The following is a 22,742-nucleotide window of genomic DNA, read 5'->3' as shown; positions in this document are numbered from 1 at the left end:
GATTTGGTAAAAATACAGACAACTAAAGACACTACGCTCTACAGGTACATTTGCATTTAAGTGTCTTTAAGTATTTAATGTGTCTATAGCTGAACATACAATTCAACGTGTACAGAGAGTTTACCTTCCACAAGTACGTTTCTACTCTGGTTTAAACAAAACAGTCCCTCCAAGTACTTAACAATACGCGTCTGCTTTGAAACTACTCCAGGACAAACAGCCACAACATTAAGGGAACAAACACTGTGCTTGTGTAACTGCAGGACAAACAAACTCAGATCACATCAGCACAGAGAGCCAGTAGTTACATTTGGGGCTTTTCTGATACAAAGTCTTAATAATTTACATCATGTTCAGGTTTATTTTAGGAAAATGTTTGGATTAAAATACAGCCTTTAAAGGACATTAGTCATGTTGCATAGGAGAAGGTCCTGAAGCCAATGACCTCCATGTGCCTCCAGCAGCAACCCAAGAAACTGTCCATCACATCTTCTCTCTTGCATGTTGTTACAGGAGCAACATTTCTAACATTGCCGTCATGGATAGAAGTATTTACTGTACATTACATGGAGAAACGTTCTGAGCCACCTACATATTACACTTGCTGATTTTGGTTCTGTAATTCACCACAATGCATTTTAATTAACTTGGATGCAGCTGAAGTGCAGACTTTCAGCTGTAATTCAGTGGGTTGAACAAAATGATTGCAGAAAAATGAAACGACCTGGATCTTTTTTAAAACACAATCCCTTCATTTCAGGGGCTGAAAAGGACAAATTAAATAACTGAAAGTAAAATGTTCACTTGTAATACTTGGTTGAAAGCTCTTTGCTGACACTGACAGCCTGAAGTCTGGACTCGTGGACATCACCAGATGATGGTTTCCTTCTGTTTAATGCTGCCAGGCCGTCACTGCAGCAGCTTTCAGTTGCTGTTTGTTTGTGGGCCTTTCTGTCTCAGGTTCAGTCTTCAGTAAGTGAAATGCTCAGCTGGGCTAGGATCAGGTGACTGACTTGGCCATTTAAGAATATCCCACTGTTTTTCTTTGATAAACTGGGTTGTTTTGGGTCATTGTCCATCTGAACTATGGAACATTCAGTTTGACTGCATTTAGCTGGATGTGAGCAGACAGGCTGTCTCTGAACACCTCAGAGTTCACGCTGCTGCCTCTGTCCTGTGTCACATCGTTAATAGACACCAGTGTCCCAGTGCCACTGGCAGCCATGCACACCCGAGCCATCACTGTGTTTTACAGATGATGTGATATGTTTCCGATCACGAGCCGTTCCACACCTTCGTCATACTGTTTTCTTGCCATCGTTCTGGTTGATCTTGGTTTCATCTGTCCAAAGGATGTTTTTCCACAACTGTGCTGGCTTTTTCAGTTCTTTTTGTTTAATCAAAGTCCAGTCTAGCCTTTCTATTCTTGAGGCTTATGGTCGGCCTGCACCTTGCAGTGAACCCTCTGCATTTAGACTTGGACATCGATACAGCTACCTCTCCTGGAGAGTGTTGTTCACCTGGTTGTGATGGGGTTTCTCTTCACCGTGGAAATGATTCTGTGATCATCCACCACTGCTGTCTTCTGTGGACGTCCAGGTCTTTTTGTGTTGCTGAGTTCACCAGTGCTTTCTTTCTTTCTCAGGATGTACAATCTGAAGATTTTGCCACTCCTAATATTGCAGCAATTTCTCAGATGAGTTTTTTCTGTTTCCAGTTTAAGTACGGCCTGTTTCACCTGCATGGAGAGCTCCTTTGACCACATGTTGTCTTCCAAATGCAAACACCACACCTCAAATCAACTCCAGGCCTTTTATCTGCTTAATTGATAATGACATAACGAAGGAATCACCCACATTTGTCCAATTACTTTTGGTTCGTTTAAAAAGCAGGTGGCACATGTTAAGGAGCTGAAACTCCTAAACCAGGGGTGTCGAACTCCAGGGCTCGAGGGCCGGTGTCCTGCAAGTTTTAGATCTCACCCTGGGTCAACACACCTGAATCAAATGATTATTTCATTACCAGTCTCTGGAGAACTTCAAGACATGTTGAGGAGGTCATTTAGCCATTTCAATCAGCTGTGTTGGTTCAAGGACACATCTAAAACCTGCAGGACACCGGCCCTCGAGGCCTGGAGTTCGACACCTGTGTCCTAAACCCTTCATCCAATTTGGATGAAGATCGTCTCAAATGAAAGCTGCACATTATGTCAGTGTCCATTATATAATTGGAATATGTTTCAGTAAACGGGTAAAAGAAAAAAAAAAAGAAAACAACAGCAACTTGTGTCAGTGTCCAAATATATAAGGCCCTAACTCTGTGGTCTGCCACTGGGCTGCTGAGTTACTGGGGTTTCCAACACTTCCACTTTTGACACCAGTGAATACCACTTCCAGTTGATTGTGTATCATCGTGGAGTAAAGATTCACCGACAGTGGCATCTTGTACACTTCCACACTGCCTTACAGTGAATGACCCATTCTTTCACAAATGTTTGTGAGGCAGGTTGCAAAGCCAGTGATTGATTTCACACACCTGTGGCAATAAAAACATCAAAAGATTAAGAGCTGTGGCTCCTATAGTTTTGTCCACATAGTGTATCTATTTATTGAGTGCATTAGAATTATTACATAAATATCTCCACTGTGCAAGCCCGTACTCTGAAGTTGCCAAATGGTAAGCAGACAGCAGCTTTTTCACTGTGACAAAAGCAGAACATCAGCGAGGTATTAAACAAAAAGACAAGCAAATGTCAAAGGAAGACCGGCCCCTCCTGGTTTTTAGCTTCCTATAATCACAATCAACCGTTCCTGCTGATCAAAATAGCTCACAGTATTTACTGTGTGGAGCAGGAGGTTCAAGGTGAGGTTCATGGTTTACTAGGTGAGCGGGAAGCGAAGACGCCCGATGTCTCCAGTATCGTCTTCCTCCGCGCCGTCTCTTTGGCCACGTTGTGGTTGAGCCGCCTCAGACGTTCCTGGACAAAGAAAGCTCAGGTTGTGTAATGTTTCTATATCGTTTTCACACCATTTTCAGGTAACTTGAATAGTTAGTATATCTGTGGTCGCCATGGAAATCGGAATTACAAGTCTCGTCATACAGTATTTGTAGTATACCTCCCTTACAGGGGCCCAATATTACATTATACTAATTTCCTGCCTAATGTCTGATGTGACGAAGGCTGATCGTAGGCATGCTGACGGGCAGAGCGTGATACAGAAGAAGATCAGCTACAGACTGGTCACTGACCTGAGCGTTCTGCAGGATGTTGTTTACTAGCACAACTCTACGCCTCGCATTCAGCAACTTCTTTACATATGGGTCCAGGTCCAGAGCCACCTTCTGATGTTCGTTTATCCTGCATAACTCTGAAAAACCGCACACAGCACGTTATTTATGAATCTTTTATAGCTGATGCTATATTTGAAGCAGGACCTTACCTGTGGCCAGACCGTCTATATGTTCTCTTAATTCCACTTGGCTTTTTCTGTAAAGAAACGTGAGTCACGTGAGTCCAGAGACAACTGAACAACAAAACAATCAGTCTGACGGGGAAAGTCAGCTGACTGTCAACAAGCTGGCGCGGTCTAATCTAACGAGGACGCGAGTTACCTGACCGAGTTCACATGCAGGTCGAGCTGCTGTATCGCTGGTCTCAGGAGGTCGAGCAAACCCTCGGCAACAGCATCGTTACCAGAAGAACCTTCGACTAAAGCTGTAGCTGCCATTTTACTGAACCAGCGCGAGCGGACAGGAAGTCGTGCCCTCGTGACGTCAGCGTCACAAGAACCTCTCCATTTTCTTCCCATCAGTAGCCAGGAGCACCATTTTAGGCTTTCGGATCGCGAAGGAGTCTCGATTTCCGCGTTATTACAATATTCCTGGGAGAGTTTGATATAGGGTCGCTTACCTAAGCGCTGTTTCAAACCGCGCGTGCGTGGGGAGCTGTATATGGTCAGTTGTATTTAAACAGGATACACGGACACCTATACGAAGCCGCCGTGCTGCTAAAGCTAACCTTAGCTAGCTTTGAGGCATTTCTCTACCAACGCAGAATCCGCTGTAAGTATGAGACGAAGTTGTTGTTCGTCGATAAACGACATGCTAGCGAAGACGAGGCGGAATCGTTACTCCGTGTTCTTGTCTCTGCAGTTTGTTATAACCGGATGGACGCTCGCTAAACATTTAATTTTTCCACCGGACGTGATCGACAATTGGGTTAAAATTAAAACGTTCTCTTAAAGAATCGATCCCTTTTGTTGCTGGTGACACAGAAAAGAGTTTAAAGAAGTTGAAAACTTTGCTAAGTCAACCAAACTGGCGGTGGTCTGAAGTGTAGCTTGGGTGGGAGGGGGTCGTGGGTTACTCCTACAGGGAGGATTTGTGTGACACTGTGTGTAGTCCTCTCTGTTAAACACGTGTGTAACAGCTGATGTTAATTACAGCAAATTCCTTGCAACAGTGACTTAAAAGTGGTAATTTAACTTCTAGTAGTAGTGCGTACATTATGTGTAAAAGAGAGGGAGGTGAAACACATTCTCTTTTCTGTTTCCAGGACTCTACAATCAAAGTCTTTCAAAATGAGTGCGGCTGCCTCCCAAAAAGTTGTCCTGAAAAGCACCACCAAAGTGTCCCTAAATGAGCGGTGAGAGGCTACGCACCCTGTCAGAAATTAGTCACCTGCTGCCAGCCTTGGCTTGTGCAGGTTCTGATACTCTCTGCGGAACCTACTGTTGGGACCAAACCTGATATGGATGCAGCTCTGGCTGTTCCCGTGTGTGCGCTGCTCATTCAACTCTCTTGGCCTTGTCCTTGTTTGTGTTACATGTAAATGAAGTGTGGGGCAGGAGGGGCTTGCCCAGGCCAAATGTTTTGTGTGAGCAGCACGCACATGTAGACGAGGGGTGACTGTAGCGGTCGTGGTTGGTAAAGCATACGCAGAACCAGACCACCATCCTGTAAATGCCTCGGCACGCTGGCTCCCTGTTTAAACAGCACTGTATACGTCATGTATACACCATTAAATGGGACAGGAGGGCTAAAGCTAAGTCAGTGAGATGGGGCATCTCGTCTTTTCTGCCTCTCATCTTTTTCTCTCTCAGACCAGTAAAAGTGAAGCTTTTTATCTCCTCGTGTTCTATCATCTTTCTTCTTCTTCTTTCTCCTTTCCCTGCTCAGAGTACTCAGTCCTAGCTTGGACGTGACAAGGGACTACCCCTTCCCCCCAGTTCCCTAGTTCCTGACCACTTGGTGGTTTAAATAAAGTCACGGTCCATCCTGTAAGTGGCTGGGTGCCAAAGCACACCTCATGCCCTGGCCTCTGCTGCTGCGACATGATGACATCCCTGCAGTGTCAGCTGGAGGCTCGTAAGTGGCAATTGTGGCTCTTCTTCTGAAACTTTCTCTCTCCTTCTGTCCTGAAGTCTGCTTTCAACTGTTTTTTCTCCTTGTGTTAATTTTACAACACAGGCTAAAGTCAAGTGTAAGTAACTCTGGAATATCATATGATTGAGAGAGAAAATAAGTGCCAACAAGTGGAACAAAGTCTAACATGACTAAAGAGCTGCCACGATCGTCCATATGAGAAATGACATGATGTGGAACCCTGCTTCCTCCTCCTCTGTATATCCCCTGTCCCCTTCTTTTACTTCCTCCTTCTTTTTCCCTCCCACCTCTAAAGCTTCACTAACATGCTGAAGAACAAGCAACCCACTGCGGTAAGCATTCGAGCCACCATGCAACAGCAGCATTTGGCTAGCGCCCGCAATCGTCGGCTGGCCCAGCAGATGGAGAACCGGCCTTCGGTGCAAGCCGCTCTGAATCACAAGCAGGTGAGCGCGACGCTCAGGTGAAATTGGTGTCCGTGGCACTGTTGGTTCCATCTGAATATGTTTAACCCGAATTAAGGCTACGTCCACACGTACACGAGTGTTTTTGAGAACGCAGCTTCTTCTGTGCGTTGGGCCTTTCATCCACACGTGCACGGCGTTTTGCATCACTGAAAACAGATTTTTAAAAACTTTATGTGTGGACTCAACGCCAAGGGTGTGCACCTTTTTTTTTTGCATCACACGTTATTGTTTCCATGCGATGAATTTCTACAATATTGACAAAATATTGTTGCTGTTAATCTGCAGCTTTTACATGCTTTCATATACAAATACAGTTTAGAAAGACATCTTTGTTTACGCTTTCCCTCCCAGGCTGCTCGACTTCTGATTGGCTAACATTTCTACACAGTTAGGATTATAGACAGGGCTGCACATAAGTGGTCTGCAGGTGCGCATGTGCTGTCAAAATAAAAGATGCGCACCAGATAAGAAGTTGCAACGTGCGTTTGCGTACATAAGATTTTCTGGAGGAGGACAGACATTTGTTTAGAACTCTTAAAGATGTCGAAGAAGCTCCTTTAAGCAATTACTGTGATGTTCCTCCACCTCCAAAGAAATAGCAGAAGGAGTCCGAAGAAACACGTATTCTCGTAAGTGGTTGCAGGAGGTGAGCTGGCTTCAAACAAATGATGAACGCACAGAGATGTGGTGCGGAATGTGCTGTGAAATTCCCACTCTAGTGGACAAAAACAGCCTTTTATATGGACGCAAACGTGCGTTGTCATTTCTTATCTGGTGCGCGTCTTTCATTTTGACAGCGCATGCGTACCTGCGGACCACTTATGTGCAGCCCTGATTATATCGCCACCTGTTGCTTTGGGTCGTTTTTGAAAGCTATTCAATTTGTTTTTTGCATATAAATGTTGACGGGATTTTTTTATTTAAACGGAAAATCTCAGTTTACAAAAACACCTGTGTCCATGTGGACGTGGCCTGAGTGTGTGAGTAGAGAAGGGAATCAGTCACCCGTGGTTCTCTGATGCTGCTGTTCACCACAGCAGTGGGTAAATAAAGAGCACAACCGAAGCTGAACTGCATCTATGGTCCAGTCAGAATCTGTCATCTTGAATATTTTGGATCCATCCAGTCCTCCAGCTGGTCTCTGACCTGGTCAGTCTGTGGACAAAGTGTGATGTGAAATTAAAAAAAAAAAAGATTACCTGGAGCCTGCAGACATCAAACCACAGTGTCAGCAGTGATGCTGAGGGATGGTATCAGGTTTGATAGGAAAACACCTGGATTTTTCCATTTTTATATTAACAATGACGTAAAAGCGATCGTGCCAAAACGGTTTATTATTCCAGCCATTCCCCAAACCTTGGACTGCCACAGCCCAGTTTGAAATGTGAAAAGCTTCTGCTGCTCACAGCTCTGGTCAGTGTTTGACAATTAGGCATTTCTTTTACGTTTCGGGTGACTTAATTCTCCACACGCTGCTCTGATTTCCAAATGTTCTTTCCAAATAACGGGGATTGAAAAATGGGTCGGAAGACGATCATCCCCTGGGCTTGTTTCAGTTTTCATGGCAACCTTAAACTGACTGCAGAGTCCAAGTTAAAATGTCCTTTTTGACAGAAATGTTCAAAGCCCTTTGATTTTGGAACAACTCCTGTACAAGTATAAGACCTTTTAAAATGATGTAGTCTATAATAACAAGTTCCTGGCTCTTTCAAAATTAAAATCAAAGGAAGAATCCAGCTAAGGTACCGACAGCATTTTAGATTTGATTTCTTATTTGTTAACGTTTGTGATTGGAGTCGACTGCAGCGTTTGTGCAGAGTGTGAGAGTCCTGGGTGAAACGTGTGCATGCACACAGAGCAGCATGATTGCAGCCTTCATCGCAGCTCTGTGGCAGCACGTGAAATCCAGCCTGCCCAGCACCTGTAGGTCACGCTGGCCTCGTTCAGTAAAGACTTGCTGTGAGTCTGAGCCGCAGGTCATTACGAGGCTCCTGTTACTGCCATGTGCAAGATGATATTTCCTGAGGATTCAGCTTACTGATTTTAATTTTGTCGTAATTGCTTTTGTAATGTAGCATTTGTAATTAACATGTGTCAGAGCCTAAAGCAGCGACTGGGGAAGAGCAACATCCAAGCCCGGCTGGGTCGGCCTGTTGGGGCTCTGATGCGTGGAGGACCTCCTGGAGGCAGAGGAGGAATGCGCGGGATGAACAGAGGAGGTCTTCGGGGACGAGGCAGAGGAGGCATAATGAGGGGAGCTCTGTCCCTGAGAGGTATGTATCAACAAACTTCAGTGTCTGCCTGGATTCTAATGGCATCCTTTAAGCTGTGTACATACTGGAAGTGATTTGCAGGAGACTGTAGATGGTGAAACACATTTGGCAGGTGGGACCCAGGATCTTATCTCTCATCTCAACGTCCATGCAAGCGACTACCAATGAGTGCGCAGGGTGCCATTGATTGACATGTAGCCTAGCATTGAATGCATTAGAGAATTACCTAGGCAACTGGTACCTGGGATGTCTGCAGGAGACGGGCCGCCAACCTTAATGCCATGTGGGACTAGTGAAATGCTTTCAGAAACGTTGGTTTGACTGTCGCTTCGTTTTTAAGTCTTGCTTCGTGCTCCTACTGAGTGTTGGCTTTGCATTACACAGGGAAGCGAGGTTCTACAGGTGGGCCCATGCGAGGCCGTGGTTCTGCCGGTCGTATGGCAATGCGTAGAGGAGGCCGCCAGCGTGGTGCAGGTGTTGGAAGAGGAGGAGCACTGTCCCGAGGAGCAGCTCGAGGAATGCCCAGAGGTCAGGGGCTTATTGTTATTTAATTCAGCTTATTTGTGTAGCACCAGTGAACTGTCATTTTTTAATATCTATTCAAAACTGTTTTATTCATACAGTGCAAGTCACAGCAGCGCTCGCCTCAAAGTGCTTCATGTTACGGTAGAGACGCTGACACAGGACAACAAAAAGTGATAACTAATGCCTAAATGTAGAGTGGGGTAAATGCTGTAGCTGGATAAAGGTGCATAAAGTGCATCATGGGAAGCTCCTGGCAGCCTAGGCCTATTGTAGAGTAACTAAGGAAGGATTCAGGGTCACCTGATCCAGCCTTAACTATATGCTTTATTAAAAAGGAAAGGTTTGAGCCTAATCTTAAAAAGGACAGAGGGTGTCTGTCTCCTGGATCCAGACTGGGAGCTCTTCCACAGAAGCTGAAGGCTCTGCCTCCCATTTAAACTTCAATTATCTGATGAGCTACAAGTGAAGCAGCAGATTGGGAGCGAGGTGCTCTGTTGGGGTGATGCGGTTCTTTGAGGGCTCTAAGATAAGATTATTGAAGACTTTGTGAGGGGGACTTTAAATTCAGAGCCAACAAAACATTTGCTCTTCAGTTGAACAAACTCCTGAAGATTTCTGCTCTGTGTTGCTTGACAGGTCGCGGGGGGCTGCGTGGACGTGGCGGTTTTGCTGGGCGACGTGGACGTGGCCGAGGTGTCGGTAGACCGGCTGTTACTCGCGAGCAGCTGGACAACCAGCTGGATGCCTACATGTCAAAGACTAAGGGACATTTGGACGCAGAACTGGATGCCTACATGGCCCAGGCAGACCCCGACTCTATGGAGTAAAGGACTGTGGACTGAGCACACAGAGGCGCTGAAGTTGGACGAACAGTGTAGTGTTGATGTGCTGAGAAATGATTGTTAATTTAGCTGAAAGTGATGACACTTTAGGTGGCACCCAGTAGCGGTCTAAACAATATTGTGTGGGTCACTGCTCGGTTGTGCATCGACCCGCTCGTTCAGAGCCCTTTTAATCCTGGAGGGACTTCTTATGCATTAACAAACCCTGCTGTTTCTAGACTTCTGTGTCCAAGACGGGTTTTTTCCGTTGTCATTTTTTTTATTTATTTTTTTTTCTCCAAAGGGACAAACTGTCAAAATTTTACATTTGTTGAAAGCAGTTTTTAAATGTGCTTTTCTTTTAAACATTTGCCTGCTCGAATCGTGGGAATTCAGAAGTTTTAAGCATCACTTTGTTTGCCGTTTGCTTACAGTGAAATGTTCTAGGTGAAATTTGAATTAAAGTGGAAACTATTTCCTTAATTGTGTCAAATGTCTGAGTTTTAAATGTGCATTCACATCCAAGAGCTGGCTGTCTTTGAATGGTGTTTTTGTAGGAGGGGGGGTTGATGCTTTCACTTCTGCTGTTTTCACAAAGTAACTTTGAGGATGCCATGTTCATTTTGGGCCGAAGATGGCTTTGTTGCACCAACAGAATAGTTCTCATGAGTCTGTGGGGTATCTAATGAAGTCAGAGGACTTAGTGCCACAAAAAATAAACAACTTTTGGAAAAACCTTGTTTGTTTTTTTAATGAAACTGAATTATTCCCAAGTCTTTCACTTTGCCCTCTTTGACTTTTTTTTGTAAAAAGAAAACTACAGTGAGTTTCTGGAGTTTGGAGGCTCAGCATTTCTCTCAGCTTGTACTTGGGTGCAGTCTTTGATCTGAATAGTTTGTTGTGACTTGATTGGATTTTAGAATCTTATTTCTTCATTGTTCAGCTGTGTTTGGTTAATTTTCTGCGATGAATTTTAATGTAGTTCCTGTTTTGTTTAGAAATCGTTCGTGTGTCAACACAAAAGGTTAAACAGACCCGTTAAAGTATGCTTGTAGGTAACATTCACAAAGGTAGCATGGTTTGGCACTTAATTTTACCCGTCAGAGTATTTTTCTAGCTAATATTCATAAAGGTAGGACAATTTTGCCACTGAATTTCGTGTTGTGCGCATGCGCAGAAACAACGGGTAGGATGGATTACCAGAACACCGGATCAATCCAAAGATTGATAATGCTGATACCACATTGGTATCAGATGGTTGCATAATGCGATCAGTATTTAAATTTGCATTTAGTACTGTTGCTGTTTCATCCGAAAGTGGACGTCTCTGTGCTAAAAGCACTTGTCACGTGTCTTGCATATTTTGTTGCCAAGCCCTCAAATGAATGAGGCTGAGCTGACGCGTGACGTATGTAGAACGCAGTGAGTGATGGCAGACACAAAGGAGCATCCTGTGGAGACACAAACACTAGAAACTTTGCAGGAAGGCTATTTGCTATTGTGACACCAATTTATACAAACAAGAACACTCGCGATAAACACAGCTGCTTTGTACATTAATAGTATGGGCTCTTGCTATCAGCGACGCTGGAACTGTATTTGCTTAGCATCGGATCTGCAGCGTCGCGTGAGTAGGTGTCGAAAACCGGTTTCGAGTGACGTAACACTTCCTATAAAGGGCTTTGCGCCGGGTCTCGAGTTCCTTTCTCTGCGGTCCGTCATGCGAGGACGAGAGGTAAGCCGAACTGAGCGTGTTGGTTAGTTATGTCCTCTGTGTGTATATAGATATGTGGTTGCATACGTTTTATTATTTAAAACTTAAATGCGATGCTCTTAAACCTCTGTGAACATAGCTAACATCTAGCTTGGCGCTAAAACTGTACGCGTTTTTTAGTATACAAGCTTCCAACAATGCGCCAATTTATTTTTAAAAACGACAAAAAAATAAACCGTCGACTGGTTTTCCTCTGGTTAGAATCGCGTTTCACCGCACAGAATCACAAAGTCAGGACAGTCCTTACTCTGTGATTTGCTCGAACCTGGTGTTAACACAGGGTGTTAACTTCGGGACTCCCGGAGGGCCTGGTTAGCTTTCTGCGGGGAGTACGACCCGACCTACGCACGTGGAAGGCGCCGTGGCCGGCGTGTATGTTAGTGTGGGGTGCCCGAGGAATATCTGGCCGAGCAGAGAGGGCACTTCTGCTGCCCGCTCCACTCCGAGGCCTGTCCGTCAGCCTGCAGTGCGCGCTGTTGTCGGAGGGAGGCAGTGTGCCGGATGTGTTACAGCGTGTCTGTGAGCCAGCCGCGACAGAGCGAAGCTGTAATAGAAAAGCTGAGGTGAAACAAAGAGTTAAAATGATGAAAAGCGTCGCTGCAGCCGCTGTCTGTGCTTTTCCTGCTTTATATTTTGCGCTCTGGGTTTTTTCGTGGTTCTTTCGTACTCTGAGCTCTGCTATCGCTCCGTGCTCTGTTCCGGCTCACTTGTCAACCAATCAAAATTCGGCAGGCTCAAACGTCATCAGCTTCCAACGACGCGCAGTCAGGGTCTTGGAAATAATTGAATGTCTGTATTAAGTCCTCTAAAAGGCCTGTGAAGACCAACGTGGGCTGCATGTGGCCCACGACGTAAAATGAGTGTGAAAGCCGTCCTTTAGAAGTTTCCAGAAGTGCAACGTATAAATGTAGAGACAAGACTGTTTCTGGTAACCTGTAGTCAAAAACTATTGTACATCGATGCCTTATTATCATAGCAAGTGTTAACAAGGCAAGCCTGCCTTAGTGATATATCTAAGCTTGTATTACCATGGAGACGGTGCTGTTAATTAAGAAACCAGAGTATTAAGAGCAGTGCACCTCTTGCCGTTTGAAAGAATGCAGCTTGGGTGTTATGAACTGAATCGTATGCATATTTTTATATGGTATCTGCCCACAATGCCACAGTGCAATCACCTGCTGGGGTTTTCCTGCACTGTGGACTAATCCCTGGGCTACAGTGGCTATAGAACATCAGGTTTTGCTTTCACCTCTGCATCATTGGTTGCTTAGTGGTGACAATGAGCCCTGACACACTCGACATACAAGTTTGCATCTCCTCCCATTTAACACAAACTTCTCGTTTTGCAGGATGTGATGGGGAGCAGTGGCTCTACAGTTCTTGCTGCTGCGATGGTGCATGTGGTCAGTTGTATTTAATGTTTGTTTCAACAAAACTGTACTGTAATGGCTGATTTTTGTCTGGTTGCAAGGCTCATGGGTCAGCCTCAGCTAAAGCACTATTAAAGATTTGTTAATCCAAGCAACAAAGCAGAAGATAAACAGTGGATGTTTTCACTTCAACAACAGAAATGGGCTTTAGAGTCCAACCATAATCTGCTTGGCTGTGGTGCCTCAGCTAAATATCCATTTCTTCCTGTGTTTTAAAAAAACAAAAACCTGCTTTAGCAGTGGTGAAGCACCAAAATGAATATGACACACTACTTTCACGCATGACTGTTGATTAGCACAGTATGAGCTCTGGTTCTGTCAAGTGGGCCATAAAGCTTATGCAGTGCAAAGAGCAATATATTCTCTTGCAACCCACTGCTGCAGACTTTCCGCAGCAGTGTTACTAATGAGGACTAACATCTGTTGGTGACCTCGCGTGTTCTGTAAACTGACCTGAAATTTCAGTTTGAAAACTTGTTAAAACGAGAAACTGTACCGTTTCCCTGCAGGTGTCGCAGACGACGCTTCAGTCCAACTCGGTAAGTCGTGCTTGAGGACTAATGTGCTGTAGACCAAGTAATGATGATTGGCTTAATATGTTCAACTGCTCTGAAGTGTGAGTGACAGCTGCCTCTCTGAACACCTGCTGCACTGTAACCACAAACTGAGTGTTGTTGAAGTCCCGCTGACCTCCATCCTACCTCCTTCTGGCAGGTTTTCCTCTTGACCTGACTTTCTGCACTGAGGCAGCAGTAAACGGTACGTCGCGTTTCTGCATCCATATCACTCCCACGATGTAAATGTCCACCACAGTGAAAACCAGACTGACACATGATTAAATCAGTGAATCAAGATGTGCAAAAGGAAAAACAAGATCTGTTAGAATGAATGTTAATCTCAAGGAGAAGTGAATTGGAGCCACAATGGCAGCACTGTGTGGTATCTGCAGCCAGCTGCTTCGTTAGCTGGTTTGTTCAAAAGTCAGTGCAAGATGAACTCAACAAATGGCATCGTTGGTCTCCCGACTGCTTGTGTTTGGAGTCCTGGTAAACATGTTGGTACACACTGCATTACTCGTGGATCCGTACTCATCAAATAAAGCTGTTTTTGTTTTTTTCCTGCAACTTAATTTTTGTTGCTGATCTGAAAATGAATTGCTTTTGTAATCAGCCATGGTGTTTGTCCCAGTAACCCTGCATCAACTGCTGAGCTCACTGTTTACCTTTTTCCAGGTTTCTGCTGCCACAACTGATCATGTCCTGATCCAAGGTTTCAACTGCAGTAATGAAGGTGAGGATTGGCCCAAAGGACAAAAGGGGCTGGAGCCTTGGTCCTTCCTTACTAATGTCTGTGGAAATGTGTTTTTGCACAGAGTAAGAACAAGTGCATATGCAGATTCTCTTGTTTCTAATGCTGTTTATCTTGTGTAACTAAAATAATTTTGTATCAGCAGGTTGTGCCAAAATGTTGCTGCCACACCTCATTCCCCTGTAAGTGTCAACATGTTTCCCACGAGGTGCAAGTGACAAACCCTCTATTGTTAGGAGGAAGCAGCAGACTGTCCAACTGAAGACGCTGAAATAAATCAAGTTCAAGTAAGAAATTGACTGGTGCTTGATGTAGTCGTGCATATCATTTATGCTCCGTAGTATGCTGAGGTCTATCCCGACAGACCTTTCTCTGTAGGGCCGTGTCGTTGGAAATGCCTCACAAAGTAAATCTGTTTCGCTTTACCCACATGTTCACTGCCATGAACGTTGTGAGATACTGATGCAGAACAAGTGTCTGTCAAATATTACCAACTGCTCCATAGATTTTCTATTCTGTCATTGTTTACAAGTCTTATCAGTGGACTGTTTTCATATCACTGGTTAGGGTGGACCACACAGATAAACATGGATAGGAGTAATCGGTATAGTGTGAGTACCGTGAGGTTCTGTGCATACCACGAGCCTGCTTTAACAGAGTTTCTTTTTTTTAAATTTAATATTTTTTTTAAATGAATGATCTCTGAAAATCCCTGAACTCTATAAAACTCACAACATGAGGTTTTCAGCAACATTTGGAAATTTTAAAAAGAGGGAGAGATCTGGAGCAAAGAGGCAGAGCAGTTACCGCGACGATGAGCTCAGGTGGCATGGAGGAATTCTTTCCGAGCATCAAAAGCAGCAGCACTTGTTACCGTAATCAACATTAAAACTTCTCCAGTATGAGGAAAAGCCAGCTGCTCGCATGCAAAGTGACAGCAGTGAAAATGAAATGTGCAGGTGAACAATTAACTTTAGACTTGACAGTTAACTGAAGCCTGCAGCAAGCAGGCCTGGGTCTAAAGACGGTCTTCATTAGAACATGACAGGACACGCTCCAATAATTTAATAAACTCTCCATATTACTGTGAAGCACTTTGGTGTGCCTTCGGGTTTTTAAATGTGCTATATAAATAAAATTGTATTGTAAACCCATGTGTTTCAGAATCTGAAGGCTGTCCTGCCTGCATGGAAAGGACTGCAGCTGATCGCTGTAAGTAGTGTTTGTGCGTCTGTGTGTCAAAGTGGTCATGAACCAAGGCTGTCAGGATTCTGTGTTCCTGTTTAGCTGTGGACATGACCAAAAAGCAAGCCATCCCAGTGGGCTTCTCAAGCAACCAGCTTAGAAGAACCTGTTGGGAACATTTCCTGAGGGGTATATGAAAAAGCAAAATTCCAGGATTAGTGACATGTTGAGGCTTCACTTTCAGGAAGGTGTCGCTCAGTCACTTTGATTCAATAAAAATGTATTTCTATAAGGCCAGTTCACAGTAAAGGTGCTTTTAATGTAAAAGAAGCTCCAGCAGAACCAGGCTCAGGGGGTGGCAGTCGTCTCCTGTGACTGGTTTGGGGTGAGGGTAAACAATCATGATGTCGTTGCTATAACGACGCCTAGCCCATTGGGGCAGTAGTTGAGTGTAGTGACAAACTGTAGAGTCGAGCTAAGCAGCTGACATATTCAACACAATTGATGTCACTGACTTCACTTAGTGACGGTGCTGCAGTCATTCTGTGTCTGAAATCTGTTCTTTTCCTTTCAGGAGTGGATCAGTGATTCCTGAGAGGAGACGGTTCTCCAGGCTGACGCTGGCTTTGGAGGAAACGTGTTGTAACCTTTGCAAATGAGGATTTAATAAAGGATGTCGTGTTACAGCAAACCTTGACTTGGCACTTGTGTTTGGACCTTGTTTAAGTCTTTGGCTTGCAGAAACAAGGTCAATGAATACTTGGTGGTAATACATTTTAAAGCTCCGTACTTCATGATGATTTTGGGACATGGATGTCTGAGGGTTGATGTTTACACGTGTTCCAGAACCTACTGAGGGACGTGGGGATTTTTATTTTATCACTGACTATTTTTAAAGAAAAGATCAAGGTTTTATTTTTAAAATCTTGCCTTGTCATAGATTTAATTCCTGCACTGTCCTATTAAACTTGAGACTAGCACTCACTGATACTGGGTGTTTGATCTTGATGCAGAGGGCGCTGGTATACTGTAGTAGCTTACTTTCTCCACTAGGAGGCAGCAGTACTCCATTAGCTTGAACCTAACAAGTACAACCTACAAAAAGTAGGTTGAAGTTCACAGAGCTCAGAACGGCTTCGTGCAGGAACCAGACACCATATCGACGTTCCTAAGAAAGCTGCTGGGAGTTCTCCAATACTAGGTTTAACCTAGAAATGGCTAGATTTCTCCATGGGCTGTCATGAAGCTGTTGGGACAGGCTATTTTAACATCTTCTAGACTAGTGCTGTCAAACATGAGGCCTGGGGGCCAGGAAAACCCCAACCCAGCCTGCTTGGCTAGGTTGGGGTTTTCCTGAGGCCATACATTTTCTTTAGTCTATACTTGTCTTCACAGGTTTTAGTTTTACTTTCTTTCTCATGAAAACCTCCCATGTGTCCACTAACAGTACACCAAGGTAACTACATTTTCAATGTATTATTTTTGCACATGACTAATTGCAGGTTAAGCTCAGAGTCATTCGCTTTCTTTCTTTTGCTACAGGAAAAACTGAGAAATGTTGAACCTGCTGCTCTTTGTCTTATGTTAAAAGATCTTATTGATTGCACGTATAGTTGCACTCTTGCCACTGACTGAAATTAGTTTGACTCATCCATGTAAGGTAAGAGTATAAAATGAGCTTGACATCCCTGTTTTAGACCAAGACTCAGTATTATACTTCCCTTTTTAAATGCTTATATTGTACAAAACACTCCCTTATTTCCCTGAAGCTCATATAAAGGATATCCATCCAGTTTTAGCCCTCTGTTTAGTGTTGACCTCGAAACCTTGAGCGTTCGATTCATTCTTTAAAACAGCTACTGGACAAAAAAGGCTACAGTGAAACTGAAGATGTTCAAAAATTAAATATTTCAATAGGTTTATAATTTCATGTGCCTTATGTATTTTTGTTTTTGCGAGTGATTATAATCTGTTTCGTTTATTCTACTTTATCAAAGTATTTGGTGATACTGTGAGCTTTCTTTTTTTGCCTGTCCCGTTTGGCTCTTTCGCCATCAGAATTCTTGTCTAAAGGCGAAGAAAGATGCCCAACAGATTTACTTTACCAAATGGACCATCCCAGCCTTGCCATAATGATTGATAATTGATTCACCTTTTATTGTTTATTTTATTTTTACTTGTTAAATACGGGACAGACTTGACTGGGGAAAAGAAAGAGGGGAAAGAAAAACAGCGGGGAAGAGGGACGGAGATAAAGGGCAAAAAACAAAAACCAACAAAATAAGCAGACAAAAAAATACAAATATCAATCACCTGTTGAGAAAGAAAAAGAGAAAACAGGCAGAAGAAAGAAAAGAGCAACATAATAAACAACATCGCGATGATCTGTGTGAATATAACAGTAAATACTAAATATTAAACAGCACGTAAGATCGACAGCGCACAGTGTGCTTTGCGGTAGGAGCTAAAAGGGTGTCGTTTGTGATACTGTGAGCTTTCAAGTTTCCCCTACATGTGATACTGGGTTGACTCATTGTCAGGCCAAGATTTCACACGTTTTAACGTGTTTACTATAAATGCAATGTTCTCTCTGTGTACTTCCAGTTTCCTGTGCGCGCATCTGCTGAGCACGCTGTACATTCTCCCAGCCACGCGGTGTACACGCGTTGTTTCGTTGCGCTGATTGGGCAGGGCTGACACAAACAAAGTTTTCTCCACCAATCAGAGCGGTGTGCACGCACTGAGCCATGCTGTTCATTCTGCCTCCTCGTGCCCCGCTCATAAAAACTGCCTCCTCCCTTTGTTTACAGCAAAGTGAATCGGTCGCTCGACGTGTTTGGATTATCGGTAGTTTCCAAGGGATTTATTTGTGAAGTTTCACTATTCAGCTCATTTTGTCCATTTTCGAGGTCGTCAATCATGGTGGCGATGACGAAGAAAGTTAAAATCTTTCAGATAATCTTTTCCGATCCCAGTAAGAGTTTTTACTGCGGCGGAGACACGGTGTCCGGCCGTGTCGAAGTGGAAGTCAGCGAAATGATGCGGGTGTCCGCGCTGAAGCTTCTGGGTCTGGGCTGCGCCAAGGTGGAGTACGCTAAAGGCAAGCAGCGGTGCCGACAGGAGGCCGAGTACCTCAGACATGAAACGGTCCTGCGGCTGCAAGACCAGCCCACAGGTACGGGAATTACCTTTATGCTGGATATCCTGGAATGTGTGTTCGACATTTACCGGCTTAAAACATGTTTGTGGGTGTTGTAAGAATTGTCAGGGCAGCCGTGAAACCTGCTGTGCATGAATATTGCTGTAAACGGTTTACTTTCTTTTCCAGACTCTGACGGCTCCGTGGTGTTGAGACCTGGCAACAAGTACGAGTACACGTTTGGATTCGAGCTCCCTCAGCAAGGGTGAGGATGCGCTATGTGACGCATGATTTTCCGTTATCTAAAGAGATGCAGTGTGCACCTCTCCACCGACTTACAAGTGATGGAGCAATAACGGTTCTTACAGGCAACTGGTGTCGTCATACAAGGGGAAGTTCGGCTACGTCCAGTACTGTGTCAAAGCCCTGATGGAGAGGCCGCAGCAGCCCGTGCTAGAGTGCAAGAAATGTTTCGAGGTGGAGGAGCCACTGGATGTCAACACCCCAGACCTGCTGGTGAGTTCACTAATGCCAGAACATAGTCAGTGTTTTTGTCATTGAAGCTTGGGACTGCATAACCGAACAGCCTTTCTGCTGCTCTTCAGTCTCCAGCAGGTGGCATGAAGGAGAAGAAAGTCACCTGCATGTTCATCCCTGACGGTCAGGTGTCATTGAATGCAAAAATTGACCGGCGTGGATTCTGTGAAGGCGAAGAGATCTGCATCAATGCGAAGTTTGAGAACACCTGCTCCCGCATTGTTGTGCCCAAGGCTGCCATCATAGCCAAACACACCTACCAGGCAAACGGCCGCACCAAGATCCTACGCCAGAAGCTGTCCTCGGTGCGTGGTAACCACATCATCTCTGGGATGTGCGACGCCTGGCAGGGAAAAACTATCAGGGTACCGAAGATCAAACCATCCATGCTGGGCTGCAACATCATCCGCGTGGAGTACGCTCTGATGGTGAGCCTTCAGTTTCTGAAAGTTTTGGTGTTTATCTCGTAAACATTGGTGTTAATAACTGTGTTTTTCTACATCATAGATTTACGTACACATTCCTGGTAGTGACAAGCTGATCCTGGAGTTGCCGTTGGTCATTGGGACTGCCGGTCTGGGCAGCCGCAGCAACAGTGTGAGCAGCCAGGACAGTTCAGCCAGCACTGCCTCCCAGAGCTGGGTGTCTCTCAGGATGCCTTCTGAACCTCCGAGCTACTGCGACGTGACCCGGGACTGCCGCCTAGACCAGCCTCTCACACCTCTCCTTGATGACTTTGACGGCGATGACAGTCCCATCTTTATGAACGCACCAGCCTTCCAGTACCCAGCGCCGCCAGCCTACAGTGAGGTAAGCATCTCTGGTAACTTAAAAGTGTCCTGTTAGTAAGAAGTTGCGTTCCTTGAGATAACTAAAAGGAATTACGTGTTTTTTCAGGCGGAGGAGGAGTTCAACGGCAATGCTCGCATGCTGCCGGTCTGCTGAAGTCCACCAGTGGGAACCGTGGAACTGTGGTCCACCTGTTAAGGACCAAACTTGAAAACAGGCAGAAGGTCTGAACTCCAGAGGAGGTTGGATGGAGAAGTAAAGGCACGAGTGTGGAGGTGGACTGAAATGTTGGTCGTTTGTTATGTCAGCTGCCTTCAACCTGCTTCATCGCTTATGAGTCTTCCTGCTCGTGCTCCTCAGACCAGAGATGTTGAGGCCCGATGGCACAGTGATATGCTGCATTTCTGAATAAGCTGCCCTTTCCACAGACTCTCCATTTACAGCCACTATGACTTTGTTACTGGGCCGAGCACTGGCCTGCTGTGGCACCGTGGCTTTTTCTCATTGCACTCCAAGCCTGTATTTTTACAGGACTACTCAAAAGGAAACATCCTTTTACCAGTCCACTCAGTTTGCATCGCTGTTACGAAATTGTTGGGAACACTGTTGCTTTTCAGAATCACAGCATGTAAATTTCTTCCTTAAATGTCAGTAGTGTTACCAGTGTTTGAAAAAAGTCCTTTATTCCTATATTGTTGCACTTTTTGATCGCTTTTGACTCTCCTACTGCCCAGAAGACTCTGTTCAACTGAACAATGTTTTTGATGTGGAGATATGCAACTTCCACCAACTTCCACCAGTCACCACAGCTTGGTGACTGGTGCTAATTACTGCGAGTGCCGTCCATACCACACGCTCTCGATGGAACGCACTTTATCTGAGGATCCTTGTATCTGATCTGCAGTTTTCCCAGACAACATTTCATTTAAGAGTTCCACTTCTGTGAATTCACAACTTCTGTTCTTTCAGGGTGCAGGGAAATCACTGTTAATGACTCATTTGTGAGAAAATATGTTTGTAATGCGCTCTTGATACGTGCAGATGTTTTTGTATGAAACCCTATGGGTTCTTTTTTTATTAAAAACTATCCACTCACTTGTCTACCTCCTCCTTTTTTCTTTTTTTTTTCTGGTTGTCAGCTAAAAAAATTTAATCGCTGCAGGTTTTTGTTCCGCTTGCACAAACTCTTTGCGCAGCGAGCCGATGGAGAGGTCTTTAATCGCGTGTGCCGTTATATCTGCCCGTTTCTGTGAGTCGGGGCGTTTTCCCTGAGTAGATGACAACAGAAACAAAGATTAATACAATAAAGGCGTTTCGGTCAAAGAATGGTACTAATTTATATTTCTTTGTATTAAAATGTAATATGGACCTTTGTCATAGAAATGCTGGAATAGATTCCACACACTGTGGAATCTGACAGGGGAAATTAGTCAGTGGTTTATGTGACTTGCAGCAGTGTGGCTGAATCTATTTGGTTTCTCTTCCACAGCATGTCTTCATCCTGTCTTCCTTCTCTCACCCCAACCAATCACAGCAGAGCCTGGTTCTGCCGAGGTTTCTTCCTGTTAAAAGGGAGTTTTTCCTTCCCACTGTTGCCAAAGTGCTGCTCATAGGGGGTCATATGATTGTTGGGTTTTCTGTATGTATTATTGTAGGGTCTAGCGTACAATATAAAGCGTCTGGGGCGACGGTTGCTGTGATTTGGTGCTGTATAAATAAAACTGAATTGCATTGAAAATATTTTTCTTACACTTTTAAATGATGTTCTCCACTCTATACTACGTGCGTCAGTAGCCATTGCGAGCAACAGATAAGCAAAGTTTGTTTATCCAACAGTGCCTCTGACAGGCTCAGCTCATCTCACAGCCAACCAATGGCAAACGACGAAAAGTCATGTTTAAGCTTCTCAGAGGCAGTGACATTTCCTCTGCTCTTTTCCTCTCCCTGGGAAATGACTACTGGAGTCTAATTGTTATTAAAAGTTCACAGCTTGACTTTCAGCCAAGTGACCTTCACACATTTGGCAAACACTAATAAACACAGTTTGATATTAGAAATATGAAACTATGGATGTAAACTTCATAACAGGGAAACAAACCAGCCTCGTGTACAAGGGTGACCAGCAAAATGCTTTTAAGCCTCAAGAAGAACGACTTTATTAGTATTTTAATATCATTATTAAAAACAATAAAACAGAAAGAAAACCATCAGGAAACACTTTTCACTGAAACGTATCAAACACACATTTCTGCTTCTTTTAAATTGGAAAACCTTTTTCGGACTAGACGTGTATCCAGCTTTTGGAGCCTTTGCTGAAACTTTCCACCTTTTCTCAAAACACAACCCAGAGCAGTTTCACGAAACAAAGGACTGTTTTGGAACATCGAATCCAAACATGCAGTCTAACCAGTGATCCGTGTCTCCACAGCCAGGTGGCTCATTCCCAATATCCCGTTTCATCTAAACGTAGTAAGAAGGGTTTAAAAAAAAGTTATTATGCTACAACAGTTTTTTCCACGTTACACCGGCCACACATGCTTCCTGTTACATTCTCGTTCATATGTATATTTAAGTCTGTCTTTGCCAATGTATTTTAATTCAGGTGTTAATAGACATGTTTTATTAGAGAAACACATGATATATTTAACTTCATATGGTTTAGACTGAAAAAGAATTATAATGAAATTTAGTCCAATTTTTAAATGCATTTTATTTTGTCAATTTGTTACCTTTAAGCAAAATATACATATAATATGTTTTATTTTAATTAGTTAATTGGGCAGCCCGAGCACAAATGTAGGCGACTCGCCTCATATAGCTGCCAGCTGGTGGGGACTTACACCACCAGCGTTTAGTCGCCTACAGGCTTGAGATCTCCACCCCTGCCTCAGGTGACCTCACTGGGGCTAAAGTCTGGTAAATGGGCTGATTCTTACACAGCACCTTTCTACTTTCCCAGAGAACTCAAACATACAACATGCCTCAACATTCACATTCATTCGTACGAGCACTTGTTTTTTTCTATGCTTAAGTGCTTCCACACGGGACACCTTTAAATCCCTGAAAATGAGTAATTATCTGGGTCCAGGCTGTGGGTCAGTCTTTAAAG

The 22,742-nt window shown here is 44.2% G+C and overlaps 3 protein-coding genes and 2 non-coding genes across 5 annotated transcripts; 4 read left to right on the top strand and 1 right to left on the bottom strand.

The window, feature by feature from the left end:
- Positions 1 to 2,582: 2,582 nt before the first annotated feature.
- snapin (SNAP associated protein) lies at positions 2,583 to 3,809 on the bottom strand. The gene is made up of 4 exons (XM_004560979.4): positions 3,613 to 3,809; positions 3,441 to 3,487; positions 3,250 to 3,368; positions 2,583 to 2,977 (listed from the first exon to the last, which is right to left on the bottom strand). The coding sequence occupies exons 1-4, from the start codon at positions 3,807 to 3,809 to the stop codon at positions 2,870 to 2,872; spliced, it is 471 nt and encodes a 156-aa protein (XP_004561036.1). The 3' UTR covers positions 2,583 to 2,869.
- A 112-nt stretch (positions 3,810 to 3,921) lies between these two features.
- Positions 3,922 to 15,859, top strand: chtopa (chromatin target of PRMT1a). Its single transcript, XM_004560980.6, has 13 exons — positions 3,922 to 4,062; positions 4,556 to 4,645; positions 5,681 to 5,831; positions 7,951 to 8,125; positions 8,510 to 8,653; positions 9,287 to 11,206; positions 12,595 to 12,648; positions 13,185 to 13,214; positions 13,390 to 13,434; positions 13,908 to 13,965; positions 14,129 to 14,270; positions 15,148 to 15,195; positions 15,743 to 15,859. The coding sequence occupies exons 2-6, from the start codon at positions 4,581 to 4,583 to the stop codon at positions 9,475 to 9,477; spliced, it is 726 nt and encodes a 241-aa protein (XP_004561037.1). The 5' UTR covers positions 3,922 to 4,062; positions 4,556 to 4,580; the 3' UTR covers positions 9,478 to 11,206; positions 12,595 to 12,648; positions 13,185 to 13,214; positions 13,390 to 13,434; positions 13,908 to 13,965; positions 14,129 to 14,270; positions 15,148 to 15,195; positions 15,743 to 15,859.
- LOC111500713 (small nucleolar RNA SNORA8) lies at positions 13,604 to 13,741 on the top strand. Its single transcript, XR_002721224.1, has one exon. It is a non-coding gene; the product is annotated as a small nucleolar RNA SNORA8 (small nucleolar RNA).
- On the top strand, positions 14,328 to 14,458 carry LOC111500714 (small nucleolar RNA SNORA18). Its single transcript, XR_002721225.1, has one exon. It is a non-coding gene; the product is annotated as a small nucleolar RNA SNORA18 (small nucleolar RNA).
- A 2,102-nt stretch (positions 15,860 to 17,961) lies between the features above and the next one.
- Positions 17,962 to 20,728, top strand: txnipa (thioredoxin interacting protein a). The gene is made up of 6 exons (XM_004560978.6): positions 17,962 to 18,343; positions 18,497 to 18,572; positions 18,676 to 18,823; positions 18,913 to 19,272; positions 19,352 to 19,654; positions 19,742 to 20,728. The coding sequence occupies exons 1-6, from the start codon at positions 18,088 to 18,090 to the stop codon at positions 19,787 to 19,789; spliced, it is 1,191 nt and encodes a 396-aa protein (XP_004561035.3). The 5' UTR covers positions 17,962 to 18,087; the 3' UTR covers positions 19,790 to 20,728.
- The last annotated feature ends 2,014 nt before the right edge of the window (positions 20,729 to 22,742 follow it).

The sequence above is a fragment of the Maylandia zebra genome, linkage group LG22, assembly GCF_041146795.1.
Source record: "Maylandia zebra isolate NMK-2024a linkage group LG22, Mzebra_GT3a, whole genome shotgun sequence".
Lineage (NCBI taxonomy): Eukaryota > Metazoa > Chordata > Actinopteri > Cichliformes > Cichlidae > Maylandia > Maylandia zebra.
This window is presented reverse-complemented; position numbering and strand designations above follow the sequence as displayed.

Bases quoted from the DNA above. Each gene is read 5' to 3' on its own strand.
- txnipa (XM_004560978.6), top strand. From the start codon at position 18,088: ATGGTGGCGATGACGAAGAAAGTTAAAATCTTTCAGATAATCTTTTCC. The intron at 18,824-18,912 runs GTGAGTTCACTA...GCTGCTCTTCAG, and splicing joins TCAACACCCCAGACCTGCTG to TCTCCAGCAGGTGGCATGAA. The intron at 19,273-19,351 runs GTGAGCCTTCAG...TCTACATCATAG, and splicing joins GCGTGGAGTACGCTCTGATG to ATTTACGTACACATTCCTGG.
- snapin (XM_004560979.4), bottom strand. From the start codon at position 3,809: ATGGGAAGAAAATGGAGAGGTTCTTGTGACGCTGACGTCACGAGGGCA. The intron at 3,488-3,612 runs GTAACTCGCGTC...GTTTCTTTACAG, and splicing joins CTGCATGTGAACTCGGTCAG to AAAAAGCCAAGTGGAATTAA. The intron at 2,978-3,249 runs GTCAGTGACCAG...TTCTTTGTCCAG, and splicing joins ACATCCTGCAGAACGCTCAG to GAACGTCTGAGGCGGCTCAA.
- chtopa (XM_004560980.6), top strand. From the start codon at position 4,581: ATGAGTGCGGCTGCCTCCCAAAAAGTTGTCCTGAAAAGCACCACCAAA. The intron at 5,832-7,950 runs GTGAGCGCGACG...AACATGTGTCAG, and splicing joins CCGCTCTGAATCACAAGCAG to AGCCTAAAGCAGCGACTGGG. The intron at 8,654-9,286 runs GTCAGGGGCTTA...GTTGCTTGACAG, and splicing joins AGCTCGAGGAATGCCCAGAG to GTCGCGGGGGGCTGCGTGGA.